This window comes from Carica papaya, chromosome 7 (genome assembly GCF_054855325.1).
Source record: "Carica papaya isolate Zhongbai chromosome 7, ASM5485532v1, whole genome shotgun sequence".
Taxonomy (NCBI): domain Eukaryota; kingdom Viridiplantae; phylum Streptophyta; class Magnoliopsida; order Brassicales; family Caricaceae; genus Carica; species Carica papaya.
This window is the reverse complement of record NC_142315.1, coordinates 26153484-26180491: the sequence shown is the minus strand read 5'-3', so window position 1 is coordinate 26180491 and position 27008 is coordinate 26153484. Positions and strand designations below refer to the sequence as shown.

Sequence of the window (27008 nt, the reverse complement as noted above, 5' to 3'; positions counted from 1 at the left end):
TACTCTTAACCATAATTCATTATAGTCATCAATTTTGAGAGAGATATTCAATTGTTTAACTGAATGTCGTGAGTTTAATTAAACTACATTCTTGTAAAATTTTAGGTACAGGATTTAGCTAATGTATTTCATTTTTTTTTTTTTTTTTCTTTTCTTCTTGAAATGAGATTAATGAAATTTTTATCATAAAACAAAACCCCCCTCTTTTTTTTTTTTAAGTAGATGAATTTTACCAACCGATAATACCCATGTTAATAATCTTTACATAATGATTTTATGTAGTCATGAACTTTGTAAGTTTATCAAATTGAGAATTAATCATCCAATTCTCAATTTAATTCATGTAGTCTTACAAAAAAAATAGTATAAAATTAAAAAAAAAAAAAAAAAAAAAACAATGCTAGATCTAAACGTAAATAAAAAAATTCCGTTGATTTATTAATAGACCAAATTGATACATGTCATTAAATTTATGCATTTGGTTTCATCTGAGAAGGTACATTATATCCATGAAATAAAATATTGAAAAATTCGAAGTCTAATTTTCCTTTAGCACCTCAATTGGGGTTTGCACATATCCGAACACTGCCATACTACCTCGTACTTACCTTTGACTGCAACAAGAGATTTATTTTGTGATATTTACTTTTTTTTTTTTTTTTAATAAAAAAAAAAGGGTTTATATACTAACACTGAGCAACCTATCAGACGAGCGAGGCTTACCCAAAGCATCTAGAAACACCATCAAACATTTTCCTTCCACTAGACTCTGTAGAATTAATCATTTAGCATGTCCTCGATGCTAACTGATCAGATATGGGAAACACGTAAACATACTTCTCTGCTGGGCCCATTGGAGGGTAAAGGTTCAAGAAATAAGAAACAGTTCGATTAGGATATTCAACGCTACTAACAACAGAAACGAGGAAGCTTATTCAAAAGTAAATAGTTCTCGTACAGCAAAATAGTGACATATTGCGGACAAATTCTTCAGAACCGACCTAACTGAATTAAATCATTGTCTGTCATTTATATCTTCGTTTGCTGGACGCTCACAGTAATTTGTTGAAGAATCTCATCATAAGAACACAAAGATAAACACTGATTTTCATTTTTCAGTGCTAAGTGATTCCATTTCCATCAGGATAACAAATTTCACATTTGTCACAGCAGTACTAATGTTCAAGTTCAACCTTTCTATTTATGCTTTGTTTGCTCCATCTCAACATGACCGGAACAGTCACTAATTTGGTTTTCGGTTGAAAAACAATCACCACTAAAAGCAACATTATTTCACAGAAGTCTCAGCTATTCATGAACCGTCCTTTTCCACCCAACAAAAGTTCAAGAGAGAAAAATATAAAATTAAAAGGGGCTACGAATCCATTACCGTAATCCACCCACATGTGGCAACAAAATACCTGCAAAATAAATTCCCATGACCAATGTTTTCAGAAAGACATTTCTATCAGGCATAGACTACTTAATCTTGTTTTTGTGAAAAAAAAGAAATAAATGTGCAGTGATATTATAAAGAAAATGATTGGACATTGCATTTGGAGAAGCATTTCTATCTAACAGAAAAGCATATGCAGGAAGGAAACAATAAAATGAAAGATCAATGATATAGCTAATTTTAAATTAGTATAGTCCTGTATAGAAAAAAATTAAAGAATTACAATGATCAAGCAAATTACCTGTACATAGTATGGCCAGAACTAAAGATGTTTTTAGCTGCTTTGAAGTACTTTCTGAGGATCAAGTTGGCCACTACAATAACTGGAAGGAACAGCAGAAAGTTCCAGCCTTCCTCTCCACTCCTCACCAGGTTTCAGTGTGATAGGCTTCTCAATAGCAGCAGCCTCCACACAGAGCATATGCTTATATTCATCATCTCCAAAATCAACCATTGCCTTTGCCTTTTTATCCCAGGGGTTCCACACCACTGCATGTAAGAGAATAAATACGAAAAAGGAAGAGTTATGGATAATCTCAATGGAAATTACCAGTAAATTTAGCTGTCCTGTTCCAAAACATTTATAGATATCATTTTCGCAATTAAAGAGAGTTCTCCCATTTACGATAGTTACATTTTCACTAGTGGCAACGTCTAAAAGCTCAAGTAGAAAACCATGTACGAGCACCAAAAATTGCTCCCTCCTCTAAGTAACAACAATGATAAGATCAGAGGAATAATGAATCTAACCAGCATCAGCAAGTCCATCTTTGCGTATTACAAATGTCCTCTTCTTTTCATGGTCTAGAATAGCAATCTTTGTGGGAGTACTGAGGTATATCTTGTCCACCTATTTAACCTTCAAAGATTAGTCCAACAAGAACTATATGGAAGCATAGCCAAATGAAGGAAAAAGTTTATCATGAACTCACTTCAGATTCAAATGTTATTGCATCCCCCTGTTCAGTAAAACGCTCCCTATTTTGCAAGTTGTCAAGATAATCTAGTGTCTCTAATCCTTCAACACGAACTTCACTGAACGTGAGCAACTAATCAAGTTACATATCAATCTAAACTTGTAGGAAAAAGCATGACAGTACATTGCGCAATTAACTATTAAAATTTCAATATAGCAGATAAGGCACTTGATGGACGCAAAATATCAAGTAACTTTACGATGCCAGAACATGCTTGGCAATTAACCAAAATGGATGAACCTCAGCATTAGGCCCCTAAACAAAGTTATCCTGCAATGGTAATTTCAAGTTGGGACCAATTGCTTGATACAGCATTGCACTTATGGCAGTTAGATAAAACAACCATGGATCAGCGATGTCATCGCAAATCTTAATTTAATCACAGAAGTACCAAAATTTGTCTGTGAAGTACAATAGGAGGTAAGTTTCCTGTAATGTTGAAAAACTTCAAAAGTTTGGGTGGTCCAAATAAACAAGAGGGCATGAACACTGAATCAAGATAATGATGACTATCTGGTAAACATAGAATTTAAACTTGATAATAGTCTCTGTTTAATCTAAGATCTGTAACATGAAGTAGACATGTTGGTTATGCAAAAAACCAAGATGAATGAAGAGAAATTTTAATTTCCAGGAAAATAGCTGTGCCTTATACAACGCAAGGCAACTTAAGATTCTGAGAATAATAAAATGTGGATGTTAGGATAAAATATAAATAAGAGCTTGAATAGGACATTATTTGAGGGTAAGTTAAAACTTGGTTTAAACTTTGAACCAGGAGTTAAATAGTTTAAACCAAAAAATAGAATACAGCTACATTCAAGGAATACCATGAACAGCTAATTCCTCAATCAAGCACACCAAGAGAAAATCATTGATTACCTGATGTCTGAAACAGAGAAATAAGTGTGATATGCAAATGTGAATGTAAATGGCTTCCCATCAGTCCCGGTGTTCCTGATGCGAGAAGTCAACATAAGATCTCCTCCAGGTCCCAAAGCAACCCTCAAGCGAAACTCATAACTAGTGAAACATAAAATAAATAAATTCAAAATCTTGAAACTTTACCTGTCTTTAGGGGAAGAAATTGCATCAATAATTCAGTGACCGTGAGAGAGATCTCAAGAATTTCACCTGTGAGGCCAGATCTTCATATCTTCTTCAGACTGCTTAAGGAGCAAATCAACAAAAGCCTTACTGGAAGAATTTGTAGGGAGAGGAGGTGGGTCAGTCTCAATGCTCCAGAACCTATTTCTGGCAAATCCATGTGCTTCTAGAGGACCCAGGTTTGAAAACTGCATGTGGAGCAAACCTTACATTACCAAAATGACAGAAATAGTCAGGAGGACAAAAAAAGTTGCAGAAGATATATACCTGAGGAAAGCATATTGGGATTCCTCCACGGATTGCTTTTGGTGGCTTAAATATAGCCTGCACAGCACAACATCAAATACCAATTCAGTGCATGTAGTTATTTGTTCTCTAAAAAAAAGCATATTTGGTTATTTGCAAGAAACAGAAGTATGAAACTGGATACACATATAAGTCTCTGCTAACAAAGAAAAAATTACTGTTACGTATATGAGTGTATATATATATTGGTGAATCCTCAAAATAAGAAGAAAAGACCACCATATTGAAAAAAAAAGGGTTAAACCGATTTAAGAATAAAAAAAAAAAAAAGAAGTAACCTGAATTTAATTTGGAAAAACTGCAACTTCAATTTGAAACAATTCTAATCCTATATGCACATCCATAAATCTTTAGATTATCAGTGAGAAGGGTATTTATCCACCATGTTGAATTGCGATCTCCAGGAATGACATGTCCAAATGCTAGTCATCAACAGTCAACATACTAAAACTATTGTAGCTAGACATATGCCATATCTTTGATTCTAGCAAAATGAGGATACACTCCCGAAATCATCGAATTCTATGAATGTCGAAGCCCTTTTAAGCCGGAATGATGAAAGTGTGAAATAAGAGAATGGATGTTGTAAAATCATTGAGAGACATGATAGAATTTAGGTAACCGGGTAGTGTTGCAGAAGGGTAAATATGCGTATTCTCATTGACTAGATTAGGGCAGATACTGATCATGGAGCCAATATGCCCTAAAGTATGACAAAGAAAAAGGTTTTCCTTCTGATCAAAAACTTAAAAGGTAAGTTGTGGTCCCAAAATTTTATGACAAAAAAATGTCGAATTTACACCAAACTAGCAAACAATTAGTTATATGTGTGTTATTTCAAAAAAAAAAATTAGTTATATGTATGGAAAGGAAACTTTGAAACAGAGGTCCAAAAATTGCTGCCACTGTTGAGCAGGACTGGGAGGTTTTGAGGGACTTAAATGATTAGGAGGAAGGAGACTACATGCACTCCCTCCAAATAATTGACACTAGGCAGATTTCCCAGTCTAGGGAGGAAGAACTTGTATGGAACATTTGTCAAAAGACTCCTTCGCTGTTGAATGGTTCTATGTTTCAGCATTCATCCAACCAAGGTTCTTGTCCTTTTCCCTTGGCAGCTGATTTGGAGGAAAAACATGTCTCCTAGAAGTGTTTTCCTCACTAAGGAAGCGGCCAGCAGGAATAATCTGACTACCAATAATCACATGAAAAAGGCAAGACTATGGGAACGGTCAGTTGTTAAGATGCATTATTTCATATTTTTTATGGACTGTGATCCTGAATATTCTCAAAGAGCACCAGGTCATGGCTGAGGCTCTAGCAAAAGAGTTGTAGCTGTGGCAAGCCATGTCACTTGATTAGAGATAGAAGAAACTTAATTTTCTTATTCCTTCAGCTACTTTGCTGATAATTCAGAGAAAATAAATAGAAGAGCCTTTGAGGATGTTTCTTTTTCTTTTGGCAGAGTTTGATATATTTGATTCCAGTCCCTTTTTTGCTCAAGGGACATCCACTTAATTCAGCAAAAGATTTAGGGCACATCATAGACCTATTAATTAACTGGTAAATTCTGCCTAGTTTATTTTTTTCTTTTTTTAGCTGGGCCACACCCCCTTGTTGTTATTACTGCTTTTTCTTCTGGAAGAAAAAAAAAAATTGCTGCCATGGTCACTTCAAAATGACTAAGTAATTCTGTGCCCACTATTTCTAAATAAAAACATATGATTTTGAAAAAAAATGATGATTTAATAATTGATAAAAAAAACAACTAGCAAACAATAATGATAACAAGAAACAACACACCAGTCAAGGATATTCCACCAATATTATGCAATCTATGCTCTACGACCCAATCTAAGTCCTATCATCTAAGACCAATTTAGCTCCAACTAACAGATAATGATGCACAAGCAAAATCTTAGAACAGCAATCGAATAAATATACTTATCTACCAAAAAAATAAAAATTTAGAACATAGCATTAGCACCTTATTACTAGTAATCCAAAGAGAATTGTCATTAGAATATCTAACAGCATTTAACTATTGACAAATAGGTTATTATCCACCCAAAAATCAAATAACAGAATATTGCATTGCACCTTATTATTGGAAAAGGCATTCTTCCTCAAGGCATCCACTAGTAATTCAAAGAGAATTATCATAAGAAAATCTCACAGCACCTTACTACTGACAAAGAGTAATTCCTCCCCATGATCATTTTTCCAAGATGTCACTTGACCCCCATACAGATACACCTGGGAAACCAATGAATAAATAAACAAATGAATACAGACAGAAGAGAAGTGTGAGATGTGTGCATATAAGTTGTGAGAATATGGGGAAAACCATCATGTTTAGTAATAATTTTTTAAACATCCTGAAATAGAGATATAGCTATAATCAGTCTTAGAGAATAAGATTCAGCAATGACAAATGATAACTAAGCAGGAACATGTACAAGAGAGAATCATACATAATCAATTTTGCAGGAGTTTAACTAGATAACTATATTCATGTTTACATAGTTCATTTTTCCTTAAAAAACACTTATTTTCAAAGCTTATGTGCGTATACATAAGTATATAATGAAGACAATAGCACCAGTTTCATAGAACGACAAAAAGAACCAAGTTTTATCAGTGTCTTCTTTTACAGCCAAATAAGTGGATGTAGTTCATGTCTATGTACAATTTTTCAGGCCAAATCAATTCTCCTAATACTAGATTGAAGTGATTATCAGTCGTATTGAAGTGCATGTCATTTTCCATAAGGAAAAAGACCAACTTAGCATGTTTTAGATATGGCAAGAGCACTTGAAAATTGTACTAAAAATGAAAATGGTACTTAATTATTAATTAGTTAACAAACTCAAAATCTACCTCAACAAACTTGTGACTGGGATTCAAGACATACCTAACTTAAACCAAATCTTTAAAAATTATTGAATTTAAATGTTCTTTCTTTGGGTTGAGTCACAACATATTTTCTAATAAAGAAAGGGAAGCCTCAACTTTAACTCCTACTTCTTGCAGACATGTGATTTTCGTATAAGAATGAAAATGCATCACCAGTTAGTTAATTTCCTATTCACAACTATCTGAAATTGCATCATAGCAACAAAAGAGCCAACATGTCCAATGAAAAATGATCCCAAAATTAGACTTCCTCGTCCCCTTGAAATGAGAAGAAAAAATTCCATCCATGTCATAAGTCCTGCCTTGTGTCACACCAGAAAATTAAGTTTGCAATTAAGATTATAATCATTTGACAAATGTTATATTTTCTGGAAATCCTAAAATAAATCCAAAGCAAAAAAGAACTAGCACTGTTCAAGTGCGGATCGAGTAAGATCATTTCAGACAAGCTAGATTCAATATAAGATTCTGGCATCCATAGCGGATGCATTTCATCATTTTCACATGAAGCACCTCAATGTATAGAAAATTGTAGATAGAAGCTATCACTGCGATTTCATTTTTCGATTTCTTTTTTCAGTAAACTAAATTCATAAACAGATTATCCATCATTTCATAAACATTCAAGTAATCAACAAGAGAGATCGAGGATATCTCACTCAGAACACACAGACTCAACAGTAAAAATGCACAGATCCATTCGTGTGTTATAATAATATGGACATCAAATAGGTACACAAGATACACACACAAGAAGAGAATTATACACACATCAAGGAGAATTATCGAATCAAGCCACTAAGTTACTAAACCCACGGAATCCCAAATAGCGTAAGCATATAATAAACAGTGCTCTAAAAGATACGCATAAATGATAAAAATCGTAACACAATTCATAAGAGATAAAAAAATCATACATTAGAACCAATGAGATACACCGATCGGAGAAGAGATTGATCAAATCACTGTCAGCTAAGCCAAGTAACAGAGAGTACAGGACAAACAGAGAGAGAGAAAGGGAACGGAAATGTAGAGAATGAGGACGAAAAAGAAGGCAATAGAGAGTACCTCAGCGGAGCTGCCACGTGCTTCGCGGAGCACAACTTTGTCGAGGCCGTTGACGCCCTTGCAGAGCTCAACCGCAACCCTCTCGCCAGACATGATAAATCTCGATTTCCTCTCTCTCTACTCTCTCTCTCTCTCCTTGTTTCTCCTCCTTCCTCTTGATCGCTGCTTCTTCCTTCTTCTTTTTCTTTCTGTTTGTTAACTAGTGTGTGTTAAACTAAAAACAACTGAAAAGGAAAGAAAAAAGAAAAGGCGGATGAAATCTCATTACCACAGTCCCAAAAAGCTCTGCAACTTTTCCATCTCTGTCTCGCGTAGTCTCGTCTCTTCTATTTATGACTCCATTTCTTAGAATGTTACGCTCGGATCGAGCTCACAATATGAGATCCAATTACTGAATTTTCAAAGGTTAGATATTAGTACCGAGAGCAAGTGACTTCAAAAACAATCATCAACGGTTCAAAGCAATCCTCAGAATAAAAATTATAAACTTGACTGTACAGTAACACTACACTTTCTTGTCATTATTTCTGTTTTTGATTTTTATTAATAATTTTTTATTTAATTAGATTATTGACGTCATTTTGTCCTGTTGCGCTGGTTTTCCCAATAAGAAAGAGAGGCGCACGTTTATAGTTAATGCATGTTTAATATTTCCTATAATGAAATTAATCTGACCATTTTTAATCAATTTAATTTAATTTAATTGCTTTCATTGAATGATTATGACTTTCTAAACCCGACAGTTTAAAGTAATTTACTTCATTAAATTCGAAAGTTGAAACTTTAGTTTTGCAAATAAAATCAAGTCATTTACAGGTTGATAAACCCCACGACATTTTAAAATAATTCAATTCACCAATTGCAGACTCTTTTTTTAAAAAATATATATATTTTCAGAAATAATTAAATATTAAATCGATATAATTGAAAACATTTGAAAATTTAATCCTAAACTTAACAAAAATGTTCCTTTAAAATTAATTTAGATTTAATTACAACCATAAAAAATAAATAAATAAATTATATTCGGTTTGGCCCAGACCAATCAAAACAACTGGGCCTTTCTTTCTTAGTCTCGACCAATCTGCTTGTCTTTTGGGTTTGTTTGTCCCAAGCTTATAACTCTTTTCCCTTTTTCTGTTCCTCTTTTTATTATTTTCTATAAAAACATTAATTTTTTAAAGATAATTTACACATATTATAACTTTTAAAGAATAACACTTGATAAAAAAAAAATTAAAAAAAAATAGTAATATTATACATATTCTTATACATAAATAACAAAATACTAAATAACAAAATAATAAATTGCCCAAAAACAAATACAAGATTTAAAATTAAACTCTTAACTTTCACACCCATGAAAGGTTCAAATGAGATTTTCTTTTTGGGAGAAAAAAAAAAAAAAAAAAAAAAAAAGTCAAAAACAAAATTCCACACTCATCTTATTAGGGAAACAGATAGGTAGTGGACTAGTTTTTACACTCAGCTGTACACACTTCATCCTCAGTTGTTCAGTTCAATACAACCTACATTGTCTGCATTGCAAGCACTATTCACTCTACTTGAATTTAATTAAAAAATGAAACCCCAAAAGGAAAAAAATTGCAAGCTCAATCAAACCTGTGACCATAAAGAATATCAAGCAACTAACTCAACCAGAAAAAGCCCAAAAAAAATTGCTAAGACTTTCAAACCACCAGATAAAAAATGGGAGGACAAAAGAATTCTTGTTTGCTTTATCAATGGATAAAATTAGCTTCTTGGGAGCAGAAGCAGCTAAAAATGCACTGGTGCTGTCCCTTTCTCTCCTGAGAAACCCGGTTTAGATTTTCACACTGAAAGAAAGAGCGAAATATTAGAATGTTATGGACTCGAATTGGACCAAAAATTAAAAAATGCAAAATTTGTAGGGAAGAATTTCTACACATGCATGTATATAAGCAAGCTTTCTTTCAACCTGCAATTCCATTTGCAGGGATCTGAGGAAGAAGAAGTTGTTTGGAGGAAGATTCAGAAAAGCTGCACAGCCATTTTAAGCTTGTTTTGTTTCCACTTTGGCAATTTATAGAAGGCGTCCTTTGCCACTCCAAATTTCTCCCTGAACTCCTCTGATGACAGGTATGTCTGCATGAATTGAATTTCGATTAAGAAATATGTAAATCGTCACCAGAATATATTATATATTAACTTGAATAATCTAGTGCTAAGTAACCCTGCACCTCTCGTTTGGTAACATCAATTTCTGTAACTGGCTCCGTAGATGTTGTTTTAAGGCGTTCATAGGGATATATTGGAAGTCCTTCCTCATCTTCAGCTTCACCCTCCTTCACATCTTCCTGTATGGTGAGGGATTCTATTCTGGTGGTCATTGAGTTTTCCTTTGAGTTTGACTCTGGTTTTGGTTTGGTTATCTCTGGGCTCACTTCAGTCCATAAAAAAGAAAATGTAAATTCAAGAAGATATTAGCCACCAAAAAATAGTGGCAAATTATCGCGTTCAATTAATTCCAAGCATACCTTTAAGGGATCGAGGAATAATAGCTTCCCGTGCTGGTGGTGGTTGTTCAAAGCTCGCACTGAGAGCTGCTATAGCAGCAGATTTGGAAGCAAGATTTGCTGAATCTGGAGTAACAGATTTTGGGTAGAGCTTTCTAACCATTGGGGGTGGAGTTGACAGATTTCGGGCATTAGGGTTCTCAAAAGTAGCTGCTAATGCATTGAAAGCTGGAGACCTGCCCCTCACACGAACTCGGTCAGGACTAAAAGACATGCTTCTAGAGCGCGGCTGTGATTTGTCTGGCACACTGGACCTTCCACTGTATGATACAGGTGTTCTTCTTTTGGGTTTCTAATAATGCATGAGACATCAAGGAAGAGAATTTACAAGCTAGAAGAAAGTAGGTAACGAGAAAATGTTAATTGGGGCCAAAAGTTCCCAATTGCTTATAACACTTCATAACAGAACAATTCAAAATGAGGGAGCGCCATGAAAGTTTCAGATAGCTATTGTAGTTCGTTAAACGAAGCATCTAAGCTAGATTTTTATTTACATGTTAATCAAAAGAAAAAACAGTATATTGTAAACTCAATGATCCTTTGAAGCCATAATAAGGTTAGGATGGAATCTTACATCTAGAACTGGTGTTCCACCATTTTTAATAATTGCAAGTTTCCGTTGGAATGAGTCTCCATGCATCTGCATCCAGCTCTTAAAACATTCAGACACTGATAAAGTTTCAGAGCTAAAATAAAGTAACCCAAACGTCACTTACTGCAGATTTTGTAGAATCCCATGTGAAGAACCGTGTGAAGAAAGTAGGCTCACTGCCTTCCATGACTATGACTATTGGAGCCTCATGAGACAATTTTTCTAAGAGAAAATCATGCTCAAGAAATTTCTGTTGGAAAGAACACCAAGAACTTAAGAATGTTGCAGGAAACTAACTTCATATTAAGAATCTTAACAAATAGCTCAAGGGCACAGTAAAACATTTTGAAGAGGAACTCACTGTTGTAATATGAATCCAAGTATCAATAGTCTAAGGGACAAAGCCTAGATACAAATGACTTAAGCTTTAAATACTTAATAAACCAAAACAGATTCAGGGCTTTTTCCCACTTTGATGATTAAGGTTTAAGCTCTAAATAGTTCAAGGAAATATAGTTTACCGGCACCATCTCCACTAAGGTGCTCATTATGCAGCAAAGAAATTGAATTGCAGTACTTTAAAAAAGCATTAGACATGAATACAAGTGAAGAATTGTTCCCACAAAAATAAAATTCATCTTACCTCGCCAATAGTTAAAGCATGCAATTTATTCTTGGGATCAACCTGTTGCCCAACCCAAACGAAGATATCCGAGTGACAATCGAGGATGAATATATCTTCTGTCATCAAGTCATCTTGGGTGAAGTTATAAATTTCTGTCACCTGCAAGCAAACTCATTTCAAAACCATGGGAAACTAAGAGTTCTACCAGCATAAGACATTTTTCATGTACATATGCTCTCATACAGTATCTTTGAGTGTACATTTTGCCATACTTGATTGCATCTTCTTGTTAAGGTGATGTTGAGTGAGTTAATATAAATAGATTAGAAATTATAATTCTTTTAAATATAAAATTATTATACCATTTAGAGGTCTATTATTATAGTTCGATAACTTCAGGATTTTATTCTTTTTAATACGTATTTTTCTTATTTGTTTTAATATTTCTTATTTGCATTGGGATTAATATTCCTAATATTTTTAATATTAATATTTTTTTACTAGAAATAGTATTCCTAAATTAGTTGGATATTCTTAATCTAATTGGGAAAGACTTACTTAGCACTCGATAAATATGGTCCTAACCTCTTTGAGGGGAGCATTCAAGTATTCAATAATATATATAAAGAGTTCTTCAATTTTCTGGTTGTGTTATACAACCACTCTTACGCATGATGCTTAAGATTTCCTAGATGTGATTTCTAACAAATCTAGACGTGATATCTAGGTTTTTATCCTCAATTCCATATATGGACAAATCAACTCTATTTGTCCTACATTATAAGGTAATTTCACACATTGTCTATCAGAACAAGTACAACCAAGTATAATTTAAAAATTATGCCACAACAGATGGAATAGCATAAATTTAGCATACACACCTTCAGATTCCCTGGATTGGCAACCATTGGCAGGAATGATGGCCGTGCAAGAAAGGGAGAAAAGAAGATTTAAGTAAGTGTTAAGTAGAGAGAATAGAAAGAAAAAGGATGGATTATCATCAATGCAAATGGTTTACCATACCTTTGGAAAACGTACAAGAGAATAGGTGAGGGTCACTTTCAGCCTCCCATACAATCTTTTGGCTGGAATATTCGGATTTTCCCCCCAGCAACGCCCAAAAAGCTTCAGATTCAGAACCCTCCTTTTGTGACTTGGACTGAAGATTTGGCTGCAGTGAACAAACAAGGTACCAGAATGAATCATTAAAAAGCCTTCAGGAGCCAAGAGTGAATTCAGTAAAAGCCTCCTAATGCAGCAAGCAGAGATTGTGCAAAAGAAATTCAGACCCCCAAGAAGTTCTCTAATTTAAGTAGCAATTAAAACGACAATATATCCTACCCATGATGATATTAGTTATTCTTACAACTCAGTCCATTATAAAAAAAATTTAAGTACATGATTAGACCTGTATAAGAAGACAAAAAAGAAAAGAAAAAATCACTTAGACAATCCCACCTTAATCAGATCAAGCTGTCTCTCAACAAGTTCCTGGTTCTCTGAGTTTGTAAGGTTTCCAGACCATGTAAAGACAGTAGAACCACTATGTAGTATATAACAATAGGAGGAATTTAACGAGGATGCAACCTGAATTAGATCATCACCAAAAAAATTAGATAGGCTAGTTACATAAAACCAGAAGGCAAAGAAAGAGCAGGTATCTTGCCATTTTCTTTAAGAACTAGAAAATATGTGGTTCCACTCCAGGTACTAATGATGGTTTAAGCGACAAGTTGAACAATTATGTGACTAAGAATAACTAAAGATAAAAATAAAACCACAGGCCTAAGATACGAAATTGATGTCTTTTATTTTCATTTTATAGCAATAGCACAGATAAATCATTGATGAACAATGATAAAGAAACCCGTAATGTAGATGAAATATCCTTCTCCAAGGAGGTGTTTTGAAAATCCAATTCTATCTATCCTGTCCATGAGATGTGTTCTACCAACTCTCATTTGGAAATAAATAAGTATGAATAAGTGTTATTTCTCCTCTTTGCAGCACCATGTAAAAAAAGTCACAAACAAAATTACTTTAGGATCTGTTTATTTAAACTTGAACCCCAAAAATGCTAATTAAACCTTAGAAGGAAGAACAAGTACATGATGTTTGGACAAAGAGCTTGTGCATACACCCAAAATAATACAAGTAATGAACAAATACTTCTGCTTAGAGAACCAGAAACTTGAAAATATATTTCACTCTGAAGTTTGAACCTTTATGCTCTAGAAACCCAGATATTTCAGGCATATAAAAGGAAAACAAAAAATTTTACCTAAATTGCAAATAACATCAAATCAGCAGTATATTGGACCAACCAGATACAGCTGCAGACTACAATCATTGAATGACAAGATAATAGAGCATTGGCTACTGTTTGTTGCATCCAAAAATTTAACAATTTAATATAGTTCTTTTCAGTGCTATATCCATAATCTATCTGAATGAAAGTAATGATCAACCTGTCTGGAGCCTAAGGGCTGAGGCTATTTACATGGTAAAATCTTTCTACAATTACTTGGTTTAAAATAACTCCTCTGATATCAGCCTTCCGTACAAGCAAATTTGGAAGAGGAATGCTCTACCCAGAATGGTTTTTTCGCTTGGGAGGCAGGGAGGAGGTGTATACTTACTATTGACAAGCTAAGGAGAAGGAAAAAAATTTTGGTAAATGGATGCTTCCTATGCATGAGTGTGGAAGAATCTTTCGATCATATATTGCTGTCATATCCATGGGCGTACAAGTTACTAGGAATCAGTTGGATCATGGTGGGCAATGTAAAGGATGAGTCTGGTCATGGAAGGATATTTGCGGTGGGAAAAAGCATGTGGGTCTCATTCTCCTTGCTATTTTCTGCATTGTGTGAGAAGAAAGAAATAGGAGTTTTTGAGATGGTAGAAGCTAACTTTGATAGGATTAAGGATAGATGGTTCCAAATCGTGAGCTTATCAATTACGAGTCATTCTATGCATACCACAGAAGCTTTTGGAAATCTTATTGATATCCTGATTGAGGTGTAAATAATTTTGTACATGGCTTGGCACTCTCTTGGTGCTTGTAAATAATACATACCATACTTTTATTTCAAAAAATATATATATATGTTCATTTTCAGTAAACAACTAGCTTAAAGTTAAATTGCAAAAACTAATGAGAAAGAAACTAAGTTTTAGTAATAATAATGGAAGATGCTTTAACCTAAGAGGATCATTTTGAGTTGTGTTAAAGATTAGAAAGTCTGGTCTTCCTTAACATCACGACTTTATAATGAAATCCATCAATCAAGATTCCCAATACAAAGTTGCATAACATGGTCACATTTCTCAACTACTCCCAAAGCAAGACAAAGAGCAATAACTTGATTGGAAGGTGGAGGAGTTTAGTCCTTTCTTGTTTGGATAATTGCCTAATGCATCAAAATGTGAAGATGAGCCAGTTTGGATGCTTTCCAAGCGTGGAAAGTTCTCAGTTGATTCCTTCTATTCGGAGACAGGTTTCCATGGAAAACCGTGGGGAAATGCAAAGCCTCTACCTGGGTAGCCCATTTTGTTTGCGAAGCTGCTTGGGTTCACATCCTCACTATGTATAACTTAGGAAAGAGAGGCATGTATATTATCAAATCAATGGAACCCCCTAACCTTATTCTCTTATAGTGTTCAACTAGTTTGACGAGCATTAAATGGGTGGTGAGTGGCTCTATTCTCTTGAATTACTAGCTCGGAATGGTACCCGAGCTGACAGTAAGAAAAAAGATGATTGCCATCATACCCCACTTTCTATTTCGGGAGAAAATATACAGAAAATTTTTGAAAGTTGTTTCATCAATTTTTTTAGAAGTCAATATAGTTGGTTCCAAACCTTGCATCTTTTGTTCAACGGTCACCTTCTTTACAATGAAGGAGGTCTTGGGACCTTTTTAATATTTAGGTTGATCCTTCCCTGTAATTTTCTTGCTTGTGTACGTGGGTAGCACCACCTTGATGCCTTTTCTCTATAATATTTATTTTTTCTACTAGATGAAAAAAGGACAATAATATAATGATTTCTATAGCCATAACTGTGATAAAAGAAATCATAACATACTGCATCAACTTGTATTGCTTGCATATTCTCAGGTCCTGAACCTTGAACTCGGAACAATGCAACACCATCCTCTCTGTATGTCTCATCAGGGATTTCATTCTCTGCGATGTATTTCTTGTACCCCTCACTAAGACCACCCTGACAAATTTCACACAAGTTGGTTTGGTAGCTATGTTAAAATGAAAATGGAAAGGGTGAAGTGTAGAAAATTGAGAGTCTTGATAAGAACCCTACAAACCTTAAAAACAATGAAGCTCTGCAAGATTGAAAAGAACTGAATGGGCTCCTTTCCTTCATAGATGCGAGCCTAGTAAAAAAAATTGAAACGGTAAATACAAAGTCAAAATATATTCTTTCATCTTGTAATAAGAGAATCCCATGCCCAAGAAAACCTACTTGTGCAGGCAAAAACTTCATCGACTCAACCATCTTGGTCACCATTGAAATGGCAGAAGCTCTTTCCTCCTATTTCCAGTAGTAAGTGCATGAGTGAGTAAAAGCAATATATGCAAAATATCATTACTACCAAGTATTGGCATCAAAATTACCACACCACGTACACATATATGTATGTATTCTACTTTCTACAACTATGTCCAAAATCTCAGGGGGGAAAAAAAGAACAGCCAAAATATGATAACAAAGGAGTTTAATATTCATAGCTTTTGTTTTCAATTATATCACATACATGAACAAAAGAGTTTGGAAAACAGAAAGAAAAGCATATAAATTTTATAATAAAATTTTATCATGCACTTCTCCGGACATCTGGCTTAAGTTTTGCTAAACATTATAATACCTTATTAGGCTTCATACTGATAGATATTCAATCATCAGAAGGTAGAGTTTGATACATATAGATAGCATCAAGACTTCCCCCCACCTGGACCCCACCCCCACCTCCCAAAGGAAAAGAAGCCCCTGTATGTTAACATTACGAAATCCCAATGAATGACTCGCACACAAGAAAATATATCTATCTGGAATAAGTACGGCCGCCAAATTGACTTGTTCTTTTAGAAAATATTGATTAATTTAGTTAAAAGCAAACAAAAAAAAGGAGGTTCAATAAACAAAAGCTCCAAATGCATCACTTCCAAAATGTCTTGGTGCTCCTAACAAAGAGGACAAGAAACAAAGGAATGAAGAATGAAGAAATGAAAGATAAATCCCTCCTCAGCAAGAACAATAGAAGCAGGGAATTGACTTAGTTTAATGGAGGAAAAGATAACCAAAACCCTCACGTAATGTGCATTGAACCAGCATTGTGGACTCGCACATTCAAAAGTCGGAGAACAGCTCATACCAAGCCAACTGGCTGTCAACAGAAACTATTTTCTTAATACAGTTTGACACACTCAAAAAAATTGAGATAAGAAAACAAAGTGCAAAATCCATTCTCCCATTAAGAAAAAGATAAATCGCGTTCGATTTACCTCCACACTCTGCTTTCCAAACCATGTTCCAATTAGAATATCCTCTTTGTCTTCTCCGGGATATGCATACTGGAAAATATAGCAATCCCCACTGTAAAATTTTGATTGATCAGCAGCTGCAAGAAGTGTCTTTTCTTGCCCATTCACACGCCAAACCTGTGATGGAAGTGGAGCATATTTAGAAAGCATGACTGACCGTATATTAAGAACCAAAATGCTTTTTTACATAGCATTGTTATAAACCAAATTAGTCACATGCCTTGAAGAGGGAAGATAGCATAATAATACTGTCATTTGATTAAAGTCAAGATCAGAATATAAAAATTTCTGCTACCAAGGAAGAAATACAACTTTTCTTAAGGATGCATTTGCAAAAGAGTTAGCAAACAATGTGTAGTTTCTTAAAAAATTAAACTCTTTTGCTCTGACTGTCTCGTGTTTCTTCAATTTTACTCCACAATGGCAAGTCTAGATTGCCTAAGTATATTATAAATTATAATTCTATTAAATGGAAAACTGTTATACAATTTTGAAGTTCAATAGCAGACTCAAGAAAATGCAAAATACAACCAATGTAATCTTGACAGAACTAAGATGTTTGCACACTACACAAGTAGCTTCATCAATTCAAAATTAGTAAGTTGCCCAAGCTGCTGATAGGAAACACACTGAATAATGCTGGAGACTTTACAAAAAGGTAGATGTCGAAACTCCTACAGTGATGGAAGAAGATATCCTAATTTCGTTCTCAATTGAATTAACATAATAGAAGAATGTCTTAACTAGTATGATGTGTCATATGCACAAAGAGTCAAACTTATCAAAAACTGGTTGTACTATACAAAAGTATTGATGAAAATATAACCAGAAACATACAACCAAAAATTGACACATGGGATGAGATAAAAGCCACACTTCATGAAGTATTTACCTCCGAACTAGTTTGACAAATTTCATGATCAAACTTACACTTCAATTTAAGGCAAACATATCCATAACTAAATACTATACAGAAGTTTGAAGAGGAAAAATTTCAAAAGCAGTTGATAGAAGATAATAGTCAAGCAGTATCTTGACTCAAGGCAAGATGGAGGGCTGAAATTAAAAGAGAATTAATTCGACAACTTCTTATACCCACAGCCCAAACTTACCAAGCTGTCATGGATGTAGAAGAATATATGAAATGTCTAATTTCAAGGAACATTGAGTGGCTGGTTATGGAATTCATTCCTAAAAATACCTTTTAATCAAAAGGTGGCTGAAGAATAGATTAACATCAATTCTCAAAACTCCCTCCAGAGGTTAGGAAATTGTTTGCTTTAGGTGTGGACAAAGTGGACACATGCATTACCAATGTCCAAAGAAGAACAACTAGCATACTGGACTGGAAAAAGGTATTATTCTGGCTAACAGATGCTTCCTCTGCAAAGAAGATGCTGAGTCTTGTAACCACCTATTACTTCATTGTCCTTTCACCTATTACTTTTAAATCATTCGCCATTTTAAAACTCGTTGATGATTTTTCTCTAACCATGGGAGAAAAATGCAGAATGTCTATTTTGCCTAAATAAATTAGCCTTGAATATAAAAAGATTATATTATAAAATTATTATATTATTTAAAAATTGTTACATTTTTTTAGTTTTGCTTTTGGGACAAACTTCAGTTATTCACTAAAATATTTCAAGAACTTCTCAATTTTCTAATTTTATGATGCAATGAAACTCTTAGTGCACTGGTTAAGGCTTCCCTGATGTAATGTCTAAAAAACCTGTCATATAAATGCTTTTATCCTCAAATCCCTAAGTTGCCTCCTACATCACCAAGATTTCTAGAAGAGCACATGAAATTTATGACAAAAACTTTAATCCTTTCCTAGAGGTTCAATGTAGTTTTCCCATCACAATTTTTCCACTCCTGCACATTATAAGTGTTGCACTAGAAGGCACTATAAACTTCAGCTATTCACTAAAATATATCGAGAACTTCTCAATTTTCTAATTCTATGATGCAATGAAACTCTTAGTGCACAGGTTAAGGCTTCTCTGATGTAATGTCTAAAAAACCTGTCATATAAATGCTTTTATCCTCAAATCCCTAAGTTGCATCCTACATCACCAAGATTTCTAGAAGAGCACACGAAATTTATGACAAAAACTTTAATCCTTTCCTAGAGGTTCAATGTAGTTTTCCCATCACAATTTTTGCACTCCAACACATTAGATGTGTTGCACTAGAAGGCATGCACCAATGCAGAAATTCTGATCTTGCTACAGTTCATTATTTAGTTTCAAAATTCATTCTAAAGCACTTTTCTTTTCTAAACACGCCCATAAAAGACAAGAAACGCAACTTTGAAGATTCAAAGCAAAGTAAGCTGGTATGCCTAGCAGAAGACTTAATAATAATAGTATTAATAATAACAATGATAATGATGATGAAAATAATAAAGATTATGGATTGAAAAGAAGTTAAGATTTTCCTTCTGGAAGAAGTATTGTCTATGACAATTTCACAGCATGCGCATGTGTGCACACCTGCAGATTTCCTGTACAGTCAATATGTGGTTGAGGTTCTTCTTTTGCAGGAGCAGCCTTCAACAAACCCTTGACATTAAGCCCCTGACGTTGCAGAAGAGCTATTAAATCATGGAAAAAAGACACGAAAATTAGCATTTCAAATAAAAATTATCCAAACAATGTAATGACATAATACAAAGTATTTCTACTTGAGATACCCATATAGCAAGAACTAAAACATCAGCAGAGTACTTTGATTAATTACCAGCAACTTTGCCTCTACCATCCTCTGACACAGCCACTGCAGTTGCCTGAGGCCAGGAGTCAAACTTCGACCGAAACATCACAGTTTCGAATCCTTCAATTACACGAATTATGTGGGATTTTGGTCGATCAGAACCACGGAGTAACTCCTGTTCAGCCATATCAACAACAAGAGAAAAGTGTATGAGAATTTTTTAATTAACATTACAACCTTTGTTGGAGAACAAAAGACAAGTAGTTACATCTGCAGCTCCACTTGCACTCTTTCTTTCCTCAAGAGAAGTATTTCTTCCCATCCATACAAAAACTTCCAACCCACAATCTAGAACATAGCATTTGTTTGTATCCAACAATTCTCTTGTCAAAGGGTCAGCCTCAACAGGTTCAGCCTGCCCCTTCTCAACACTTAAAAAGCAAAATTGATTTGATCAGAGCAACAAAGAATTAGAATTGTGATTGGAACCAATTGTATTTTTATGTTCGCTTCAGTAAATAAATAAGAATTACTTTCCAATTTCAACTTTTGGTTTAAAATGATTTAAAACAGAATAAAAAGGGACTTAAAAATTAAAAAGACTAAATTACTCCTAACATTTTCCATCAATTACTTTTAAAGAAAAAATATCTCTTGACTATTACTAAATTATCTTACATATAATGTCTAAAATAATATTTATGAATTATACTCAAATTTTAGATTAAGTAAAATGTTCTTCAGACCCAACTCTCCCTTTTTTTGTTCTTCACTTGGATCCCCTATTTCTGGAGCTACAGGATCAAATGCAAAGAAATCAAAAGCAGAGGTGCTGCTTGTGGTGTGGCGGTGTAAGAGTAGTTGCTTATGGTGCAGCAATGCTGTGACGATCAAGGTGGAGATCAAAAAGCTGGCAGAGAAGACTTGTACAGGACCCCTGGAGGCACTACTAATGCTTGCGGTGATGGTGAAACTGCTCCAGCTAGTTGGAGGAGAAGGTGCTGCTAAGGACTATTGGCAGAGGAAAAGGCTTTGGTAGAAGAAAGACATGGAAGAGGATGAGAAAGGTGCTGCTGATGTGGACGGGGGAAGATGCGACAGAAGGGAATGCGAGACATTCAGGGAGGGAGGGTTGTTTCTATAAGAGGAAAACTTAGGGACAATAAAATTAATCAAGGGTGTTCTTCTCTAGATAGTAAAAAGTACTGATTTGGGCAAGCATGAATCGTGATCAGAAAATTTAGAGGTAGAAACTCAAATTCTGGGCTGAATTGAAAATAATTTGGATTTGGATAAGTTTGAGCCAAACATCAAACTTGAGCTGAAATTGATTTGCAACTATTGTGTCGAAATTGCAGGGGAATTGGATTGAACCAAACCCAGCCTAATACAAGGAATGCAGAATTAATCACAGTTCTTGTAACAATCACTGGCTTTGCAATTAACCTTTTTTTTCTTTCAAGTTTCCCAATAATTCGCTTTGGAAAATATGTAACGACATTTTCTCAAATTTTTTATTAAAAACATTAGGTGGCTTTTTAAGTAAAAGAGACACACACATACAGAGGAATTGGCATGCATATAGGCATGTTTGGTATATCCCCACTGTGCAAGGTGTGAAATGTGCAGAGTAACTGAGACAAAAATTACCAATATAGTTTAGTAATATGAGAATCAGCAGTCTTGTCCTCCTCACTACCAGTTTTCCTTGGAAGGGGAGCAAAGCCACCAAAGAAGCCCCAAAATTCTCCAGTTTCAGGATCAGCCATTAGTTTCCCATCCTCTATATGGAAGGCAAGAAATCAGGCTCAAAAAAAGCAACAGACATTCAATAATCAATTTCAAAAGTTTCACTTACCAATGGCAGCTACATCACATTTCCCATCATGGTAAGTATCCTTAATATACTGGACAACTTCAAGTGCTTTTGCCCTCTCTTGAATAGACGAGTTAGAACCATTAAATTGAAATATCTTTGACTTAGTATCAAGAATAAAAATGTCATCGTGGTTCAGAGATGATCGGGAGAAGGGCACCTGTCATCAATAGCGAAAATATCAGCTTCAAAAGAGCACATATATCAGAAGTCACTAACAGTAGTGAATCTAAGCCCGTTGACTTGCCTCTTTCACATGGACAACATGTTTTCCTCTGCAGACAAATAAACGTGTCTTATGTTCCTCAGCCTCTGCATGTTTGAACCCAGATGCAACTCCACCTTCTTGAGGTATAATACAAGGCTTAAAGTATGACAAGAATTTCTCTGTTTCATGGCCCTGGACTTCACGATATTGCACAGCACGCCCTCCAAGAGCTGCATCCAGTTCAACTGTCTTGACAGCAGCTGTACCCGCTTCATCCTAATTTAAAAAAGACAAGGTTACAAAAATATTTTTTTTGCACTAAAATCATTGTACGAAACACTCATAAACATATTAGAAAGAACTAACCTGACTGGTATCTTTACCAAGCCAATAGTGGATATCATGACGTAGTGCACCACTTTTTGAGGCTGTGGTCTGCACAAAAGAAGGTTAAATTCCAAGTCAAGAGTTGCACACAAGGGAAGGCTGTATATAAAACATTCAGATGACTAATTGCAGAGTCTACATGCATTAGTTCATATTACTCCCTCAAAGCTATAATCTGTTTTGACAAAAAGCAAAGACTACATGTCAAAGAGCAGAGTTTCACAGCTTAAAGCCTCCACATGCTTTTTTAAATATAAAAAAAAAAACACCTGATCTGCTTTACAAGCCTTTTTTCCCATTATTATCATAATTGTTTATTGATCAACAAAAACAAAGAGGTTAGTAAGAAACATGTTAAGCACTTACATTCTGAACCCCATAATAACTTCTACCATAGTCATATCATTCAATCTTTAAAATGAATCTAGGCAAGATAACTAACAGCTTAGCTAATTTTTTCGAGAGAAGCAGTGTAGCTGCCACCACTGCACTGTGCCAGTAGCCTATTTCAGATGCAGAGTAAATCATAAAACAAGAAGAACAGATTAAAACAAAAAAGCAAAAAAACTTACCTTTAAAACTATGTAGGAATCCCCAGTGAAAAATTTGCCATGGGAGGACTTTGGGACGGCAACAGGGCGAAAATTTTCAATGCGCCATATTTCAATTCCACTGTAAATTTTTAAGGACTACAAGCAAGACAGAGATCAACCAAAAGCAAACATCCAAGACTCAGTTGCAGCAGATATAATTATATTATTGTGTTTGGGAGCAGTCACATTGTCAAGCTGTCACAACATGATTGGAGAGTTCATATCATGACCTGTCCACCATTTACCTCTAGCAAAAATTTGATGAACAAATAAAGCTCTCAGACTAACAATTTATAAGCAGAAACTCATGAGCATAAAATCATGGGTGACGATGATTCATGTTAAAAATGTTGCTTAATTAAAGGATACGCTTTCTGCCCAGCTCCCTGGAAAGCTGAATCTAGATCTCTCATGGAAACAGCCATACTTTTTTTGCAGCTTTAACTTTTCCTTAGAAGTGTAAAATTACCCTGAAACAAATTTCCATTTGACTGGGAATCAAAAGGAATAACACAATAAATTTCCATATACGTGTGTGGGAGGAAGGCCAAAAAGGCAGCAGATAAAAACCTAGCTCAAAACATCATCTCAAAGCAAGTCCATTAAAGAGATCCCAAAAAATATGACCAACCAAAATAAACTGACACAAGATCTGTTCATTTGACTCAGAATTAAGCAAAAAATACATGCACTGCCTATATTATTGTAAACTTGCTTTCATATAATGTCTTCCTCATGCAGACTGATTAGAGATACTGTCTTCTAAAGTAAAAGATTCTTTACTAGAGATGATTTATCAATGGTAAGAAACCCAGTGTCTGTCTATCCTAGCATGGCAGTTAATTCACCAACTATCCATTCCTTTTGTTCTCTCAAACATAAGATAATGGTGTATAGTTCCAAGTCAATTCAATACCTACTTATCCAGTCCTAGTCTAATAGATATAACATATACCCACGCTTTAGCAAAGGCCAAAAGGACAGGTCAAGTGTTGGAAATCCAATACTTACCTATTCTAGCATGGCAGAACAGTTCCTCATTTTCAAACATGACACTGTAGTATATTCCCTGTTCAATACAATAAACATTTTGATACCAGCAATAAGGCAATGTCAACCTAAGCGCTCATACTCCCCAAATGTTCATACCTTCGCTAAAGACTAAAAGGAAAGGTAAGGGCAGGAACCAGGTTCAATGCTAGCAGCTACAGGAAAGCTAACTCTCAAAAATGATATATTTAACAAACCCATAATCAAGCTTTTCTCCATCCACACCATTTCTACTTGAAATTTATAGAACTTCACATTCTCCAAGCTACACAGTTCAACCAACCACAGTAACTAAATTTGATATCTAAAAACCAGCTTTGCGATACTATATGATAAGTTATTGTCAAAAAGATATGTACAAATATCAACTCCGAATAGAAATTTAACCCCTATTTCCAATACACTCTTTCTAACCAGTAGTACCAAAGCTAATTGCATTTCTGCCCATGCCAAATGAAATATTACACAAATGCCAGCCTAAGACAAAGTAGAAGAGGGGGAAAAAAACTAACACTTGCAAATGATAGTTAAAATTAAAAAAGACGCAATTAAAACTTAGTAAATTAACATATGAAACATCAACTTCCCCAACCCAAAAAGAGAGGAAAGGGGAAAAAAATTCAAACATAAAAGATAATTATGAAGATTTGTTCGCAGGGAGAAGAGGCAAGTCTCTCAGAAAGTGAAGCAGATCCCACTGAAGAACTACATAAACACGTGTCAATTATATATGTATTTCATATACACTAATGAAAATGATATTGGAAATCCAACAAGGGAAGCTCCATCAAATCAAAGTTAATGCCTATATATATCCCAGCTTCCAAAATATCGGAAATTGACACCATGTAAGCCCCCCAGAAAAAAGCATGCTCATTCAAATTCGCATGACCAGACAAGCGAAACTTCACCGAGGGCATAAACAGGTGCAGAATAAGCAGGGAACAGACAATAAGACGCCCCTAAATCCATGGTAGATCAATCTACAAAACTCAATCCGAATCACACCAATCCACCAATCAGATCAATCCGTCGATACAACAAAAACCCAAAAAGAAAAGCAAAAAAAGCAAATCGATTTCAATGTTCATTTCTCTAAAATTCATGGAAATGAACATTAATTCCGGATACCCAGAAGGCAAACACCAGTCAAAATTAAGAATTTTACTAAAAAAAAGTGGAAAAATCTCCGAAATATAGTCGAAAATACCTGGTTTTGAAGAATATAATCCAATTCTCAGCACGACCCAGATCCAATCTAACGAAGAAAAATTAGACAGAGAAAATTATACGGTGATTTTTTTTCAACAGACCAAAGAAAAGCCGAGAAGAAAGAAAGGGAGAGAAAAAGGGGGAAAGTGGGGCTCTCTATAGAAGCAGAAGATAGCTCATCAAGTTTTTAGAAAGAGAAAACGAGGTGAAGACTGTAGAGAAATTAAAGTTAGAGAGAGAAAAACATATAGAGATAGAGAGAGAAAGAAGGGTGGGTTGGAGGGAAATGATGAGTGCCAGGCGTGCTTATCACTAACGGCAACAAAAGCCAAGCCACCCCACAAGAACAGACATGAACTGTAAATTGCAATAAACTATTTATATACACATAAACATGCGTGTATATACATGTAGTTATGTACTAATCAAACGACCCAATTAATAAAAGAAAATAATTAATTAAATCTCTTTAATTGTTTAATAATTACGTATCATCTGTTTTCAGTTCCAAGCTAGAAAATCAAACAACTACACCTTAAAAACAAAAACATTTTCTCACGAAATTCCAGCAGATAAAAAGAAAAAGATAGGTTCTTTACTGTTTATATTGTTGGGTTTTACACCATTTGACAAAACAGCACCGTAGGAGAGAGGAAAACACCAATATAACCATAATTTACCATCTGGGTATTCCTTGAAAGGCGAATCAAAGAACAGTAAAAGCTTAAAAATGTTAAAAAATTTAAAAAGAATAGAAAAAAAAGGAGACACCTTTATGTGTTTGTTTGTGTCAAGCATCTCCCTTACAGGTAAACTTTGTTGGTGTTGCTGGTGTCAGATTCCTTCCACATTAATGTAAGGGTGTGTATCTTTGTATTTTCTATATTTTTCAATAAATTAACAAAAATTTCTAAGAAAAATTGGGAAGAAAACGGAAGGAAAAAGAAAAATTGGGAGCAGAGGAAAAGACTATAATTAGATTAGCGATGAGTTAGCGATGGAGAGAAAGAGCTGACCTTGCCGATTGAAAGGGAGAAAAAGAGGAAGAAAGTCGGTCACCGGCCATTATTCATGCATTGCCATAAAGGCAAAAAAAGGTGGGGCTTCATACAAGGACTTTCTTTCTTCTCTCCCTACAATACACACATTTTCTCAATTTTTTTCTTTTACTTTTTATTTTCCAATATGATTAAGAATAAAAAATTATTTACATTTAGTTTGACTGTAAGATAAAGGTAAATTTTTTAAGAGAGATGTTTTAAAATTAAATTGATATGAAAATTTATATGAAACTAAAATAATTATTATGTTTTGATAAATTTAATGAAAATTATAAGGACAATGTCTTAATTTTAGACAGAATTTTCTGATATTTTAAATATAATTTTATTTCAAACACAACTTAAAATGATTCTCTCAATTTTAACCCATATATATTAATAACAAAGTATAAATATACCCAAAATGCTGTAAATTAGTGTTCAAATAAATAAATTTTCCCTCAAATTTCTTTTATACCATGATTGTAAATCTTCTAAATTATGCGTTAACATATTTTATTATGTTGTGAATCCTTAATTAAAAAAATTTTAATCTTTTAAAAAATATTCATTTTGTTAAAATATATCATAATTTATTAAATTAAATACTATTATTGAAATACTCACAATATTTTTAATAAAATTTAAATTCATAATTTTAGATAAAACTACAAAAATGTTAATCCCTAAATTAATATATTATTAGTAATACATAAATAATTAGTCTTCACTAATTTCATGTAATCTTTTTATA

The 27008-nt window shown here is 34.3% G+C and overlaps 2 protein-coding genes across 6 annotated transcripts; both read right to left on the bottom strand.

The window, feature by feature from the left end:
• Positions 1-1081: 1081 nt before the first annotated feature.
• Positions 1082-8246, bottom strand: LOC110811086 (Galactose mutarotase-like superfamily protein). 3 transcript variants are annotated; one of them, XM_088207060.1, is made up of 10 exons: positions 8099-8245; positions 7831-8018; positions 6028-6102; positions 3808-3864; positions 3568-3728; positions 3316-3456; positions 2389-2491; positions 2207-2306; positions 1698-1945; positions 1082-1421 (listed from the first exon to the last, which is right to left on the bottom strand). In XM_088207060.1, exons 2-9 carry the CDS (start codon positions 7921-7923, stop codon positions 1731-1733), a joined length of 945 nt encoding a protein of 314 aa, XP_088063186.1. In that variant the 5' UTR covers positions 7924-8018; positions 8099-8245; the 3' UTR covers positions 1082-1421; positions 1698-1730. The 3 variants fall into 3 exon arrangements, with proteins under 3 accessions (XP_088063186.1, XP_088063187.1, XP_088063188.1); XM_088207061.1 differs by lacking the exon at positions 6028-6102 and having other exon boundaries at positions 8099-8246; XM_088207062.1 differs by lacking the exons at positions 7831-8018; positions 8099-8245 and having other exon boundaries at positions 5947-6086.
• Positions 8247-9250: 1004 nt separating this feature from the next.
• On the bottom strand, positions 9251-25562 carry VLN5 (actin filament bundling protein P-115-ABP protein). Of its 3 annotated transcripts, XM_022037410.2 has the most exons (24): positions 25213-25562; positions 23322-23443; positions 22932-23031; positions 22339-22407; positions 22012-22248; positions 21747-21924; positions 21539-21671; positions 20157-20319; positions 19916-20063; positions 19669-19769; positions 17132-17287; positions 16092-16160; positions 15934-16002; positions 15696-15833; positions 13064-13192; positions 12629-12776; positions 12487-12497; positions 11624-11764; positions 11105-11230; positions 10963-11028; positions 10350-10680; positions 10053-10255; positions 9791-9957; positions 9251-9668 (listed from the first exon to the last, which is right to left on the bottom strand). In XM_022037410.2, the coding sequence occupies exons 2-23, from the start codon at positions 23375-23377 to the stop codon at positions 9844-9846; spliced, it is 2886 nt and encodes a 961-aa protein (XP_021893102.2). In that variant the 5' UTR covers positions 23378-23443; positions 25213-25562; the 3' UTR covers positions 9251-9668; positions 9791-9843. The 3 variants fall into 3 exon arrangements, with proteins under 3 accessions (XP_021893102.2, XP_021893103.2, XP_088062922.1); XM_022037411.2 differs by lacking the exons at positions 20157-20319; positions 21539-21671; positions 21747-21924; ... (3 more) ...; positions 23322-23443; positions 25213-25562 and having other exon boundaries at positions 9758-9957; positions 19916-20075; XM_088206796.1 differs by lacking the exons at positions 20157-20319; positions 21539-21671; positions 21747-21924; ... (3 more) ...; positions 23322-23443; positions 25213-25562 and having other exon boundaries at positions 9764-9957; positions 19916-20075.
• Between the last annotated feature and the right edge of the window lie 1446 nt (positions 25563-27008).

Bases quoted from the DNA above. Each gene is read 5' to 3' on its own strand.
- LOC110811086 (XM_088207060.1), bottom strand. From the start codon at position 7,923: ATGTCTGGCGAGAGGGTTGCGGTTGAGCTCTGCAAGGGCGTCAACGGC. The intron at 3,865-6,027 runs GTGCTGTGAGAT...TGTGCTGTGCAG, and splicing joins TACTCTTTGTCAGTAGTAAG to GCTATATTTAAGCCACCAAA. The intron at 1,946-2,206 runs GTTAGATTCATT...TCTTACATGCAG, and splicing joins AGATGGACTTGCTGATGCTG to TGGTGTGGAACCCCTGGGAT.
- VLN5 (XM_022037410.2), bottom strand. From the start codon at position 23,377: ATGGCTGTTTCCATGAGAGATCTAGATTCAGCTTTCCAGGGAGCTGGG. The intron at 20,064-20,156 runs GTAACTACTTGT...ATGGCTGAACAG, and splicing joins GTGCAAGTGGAGCTGCAGAT to GAGTTACTCCGTGGTTCTGA. The intron at 12,777-13,063 runs GTGGGATTGTCT...TGTTCACTGCAG, and splicing joins GACAGCTTGATCTGATTAAG to CCAAATCTTCAGTCCAAGTC.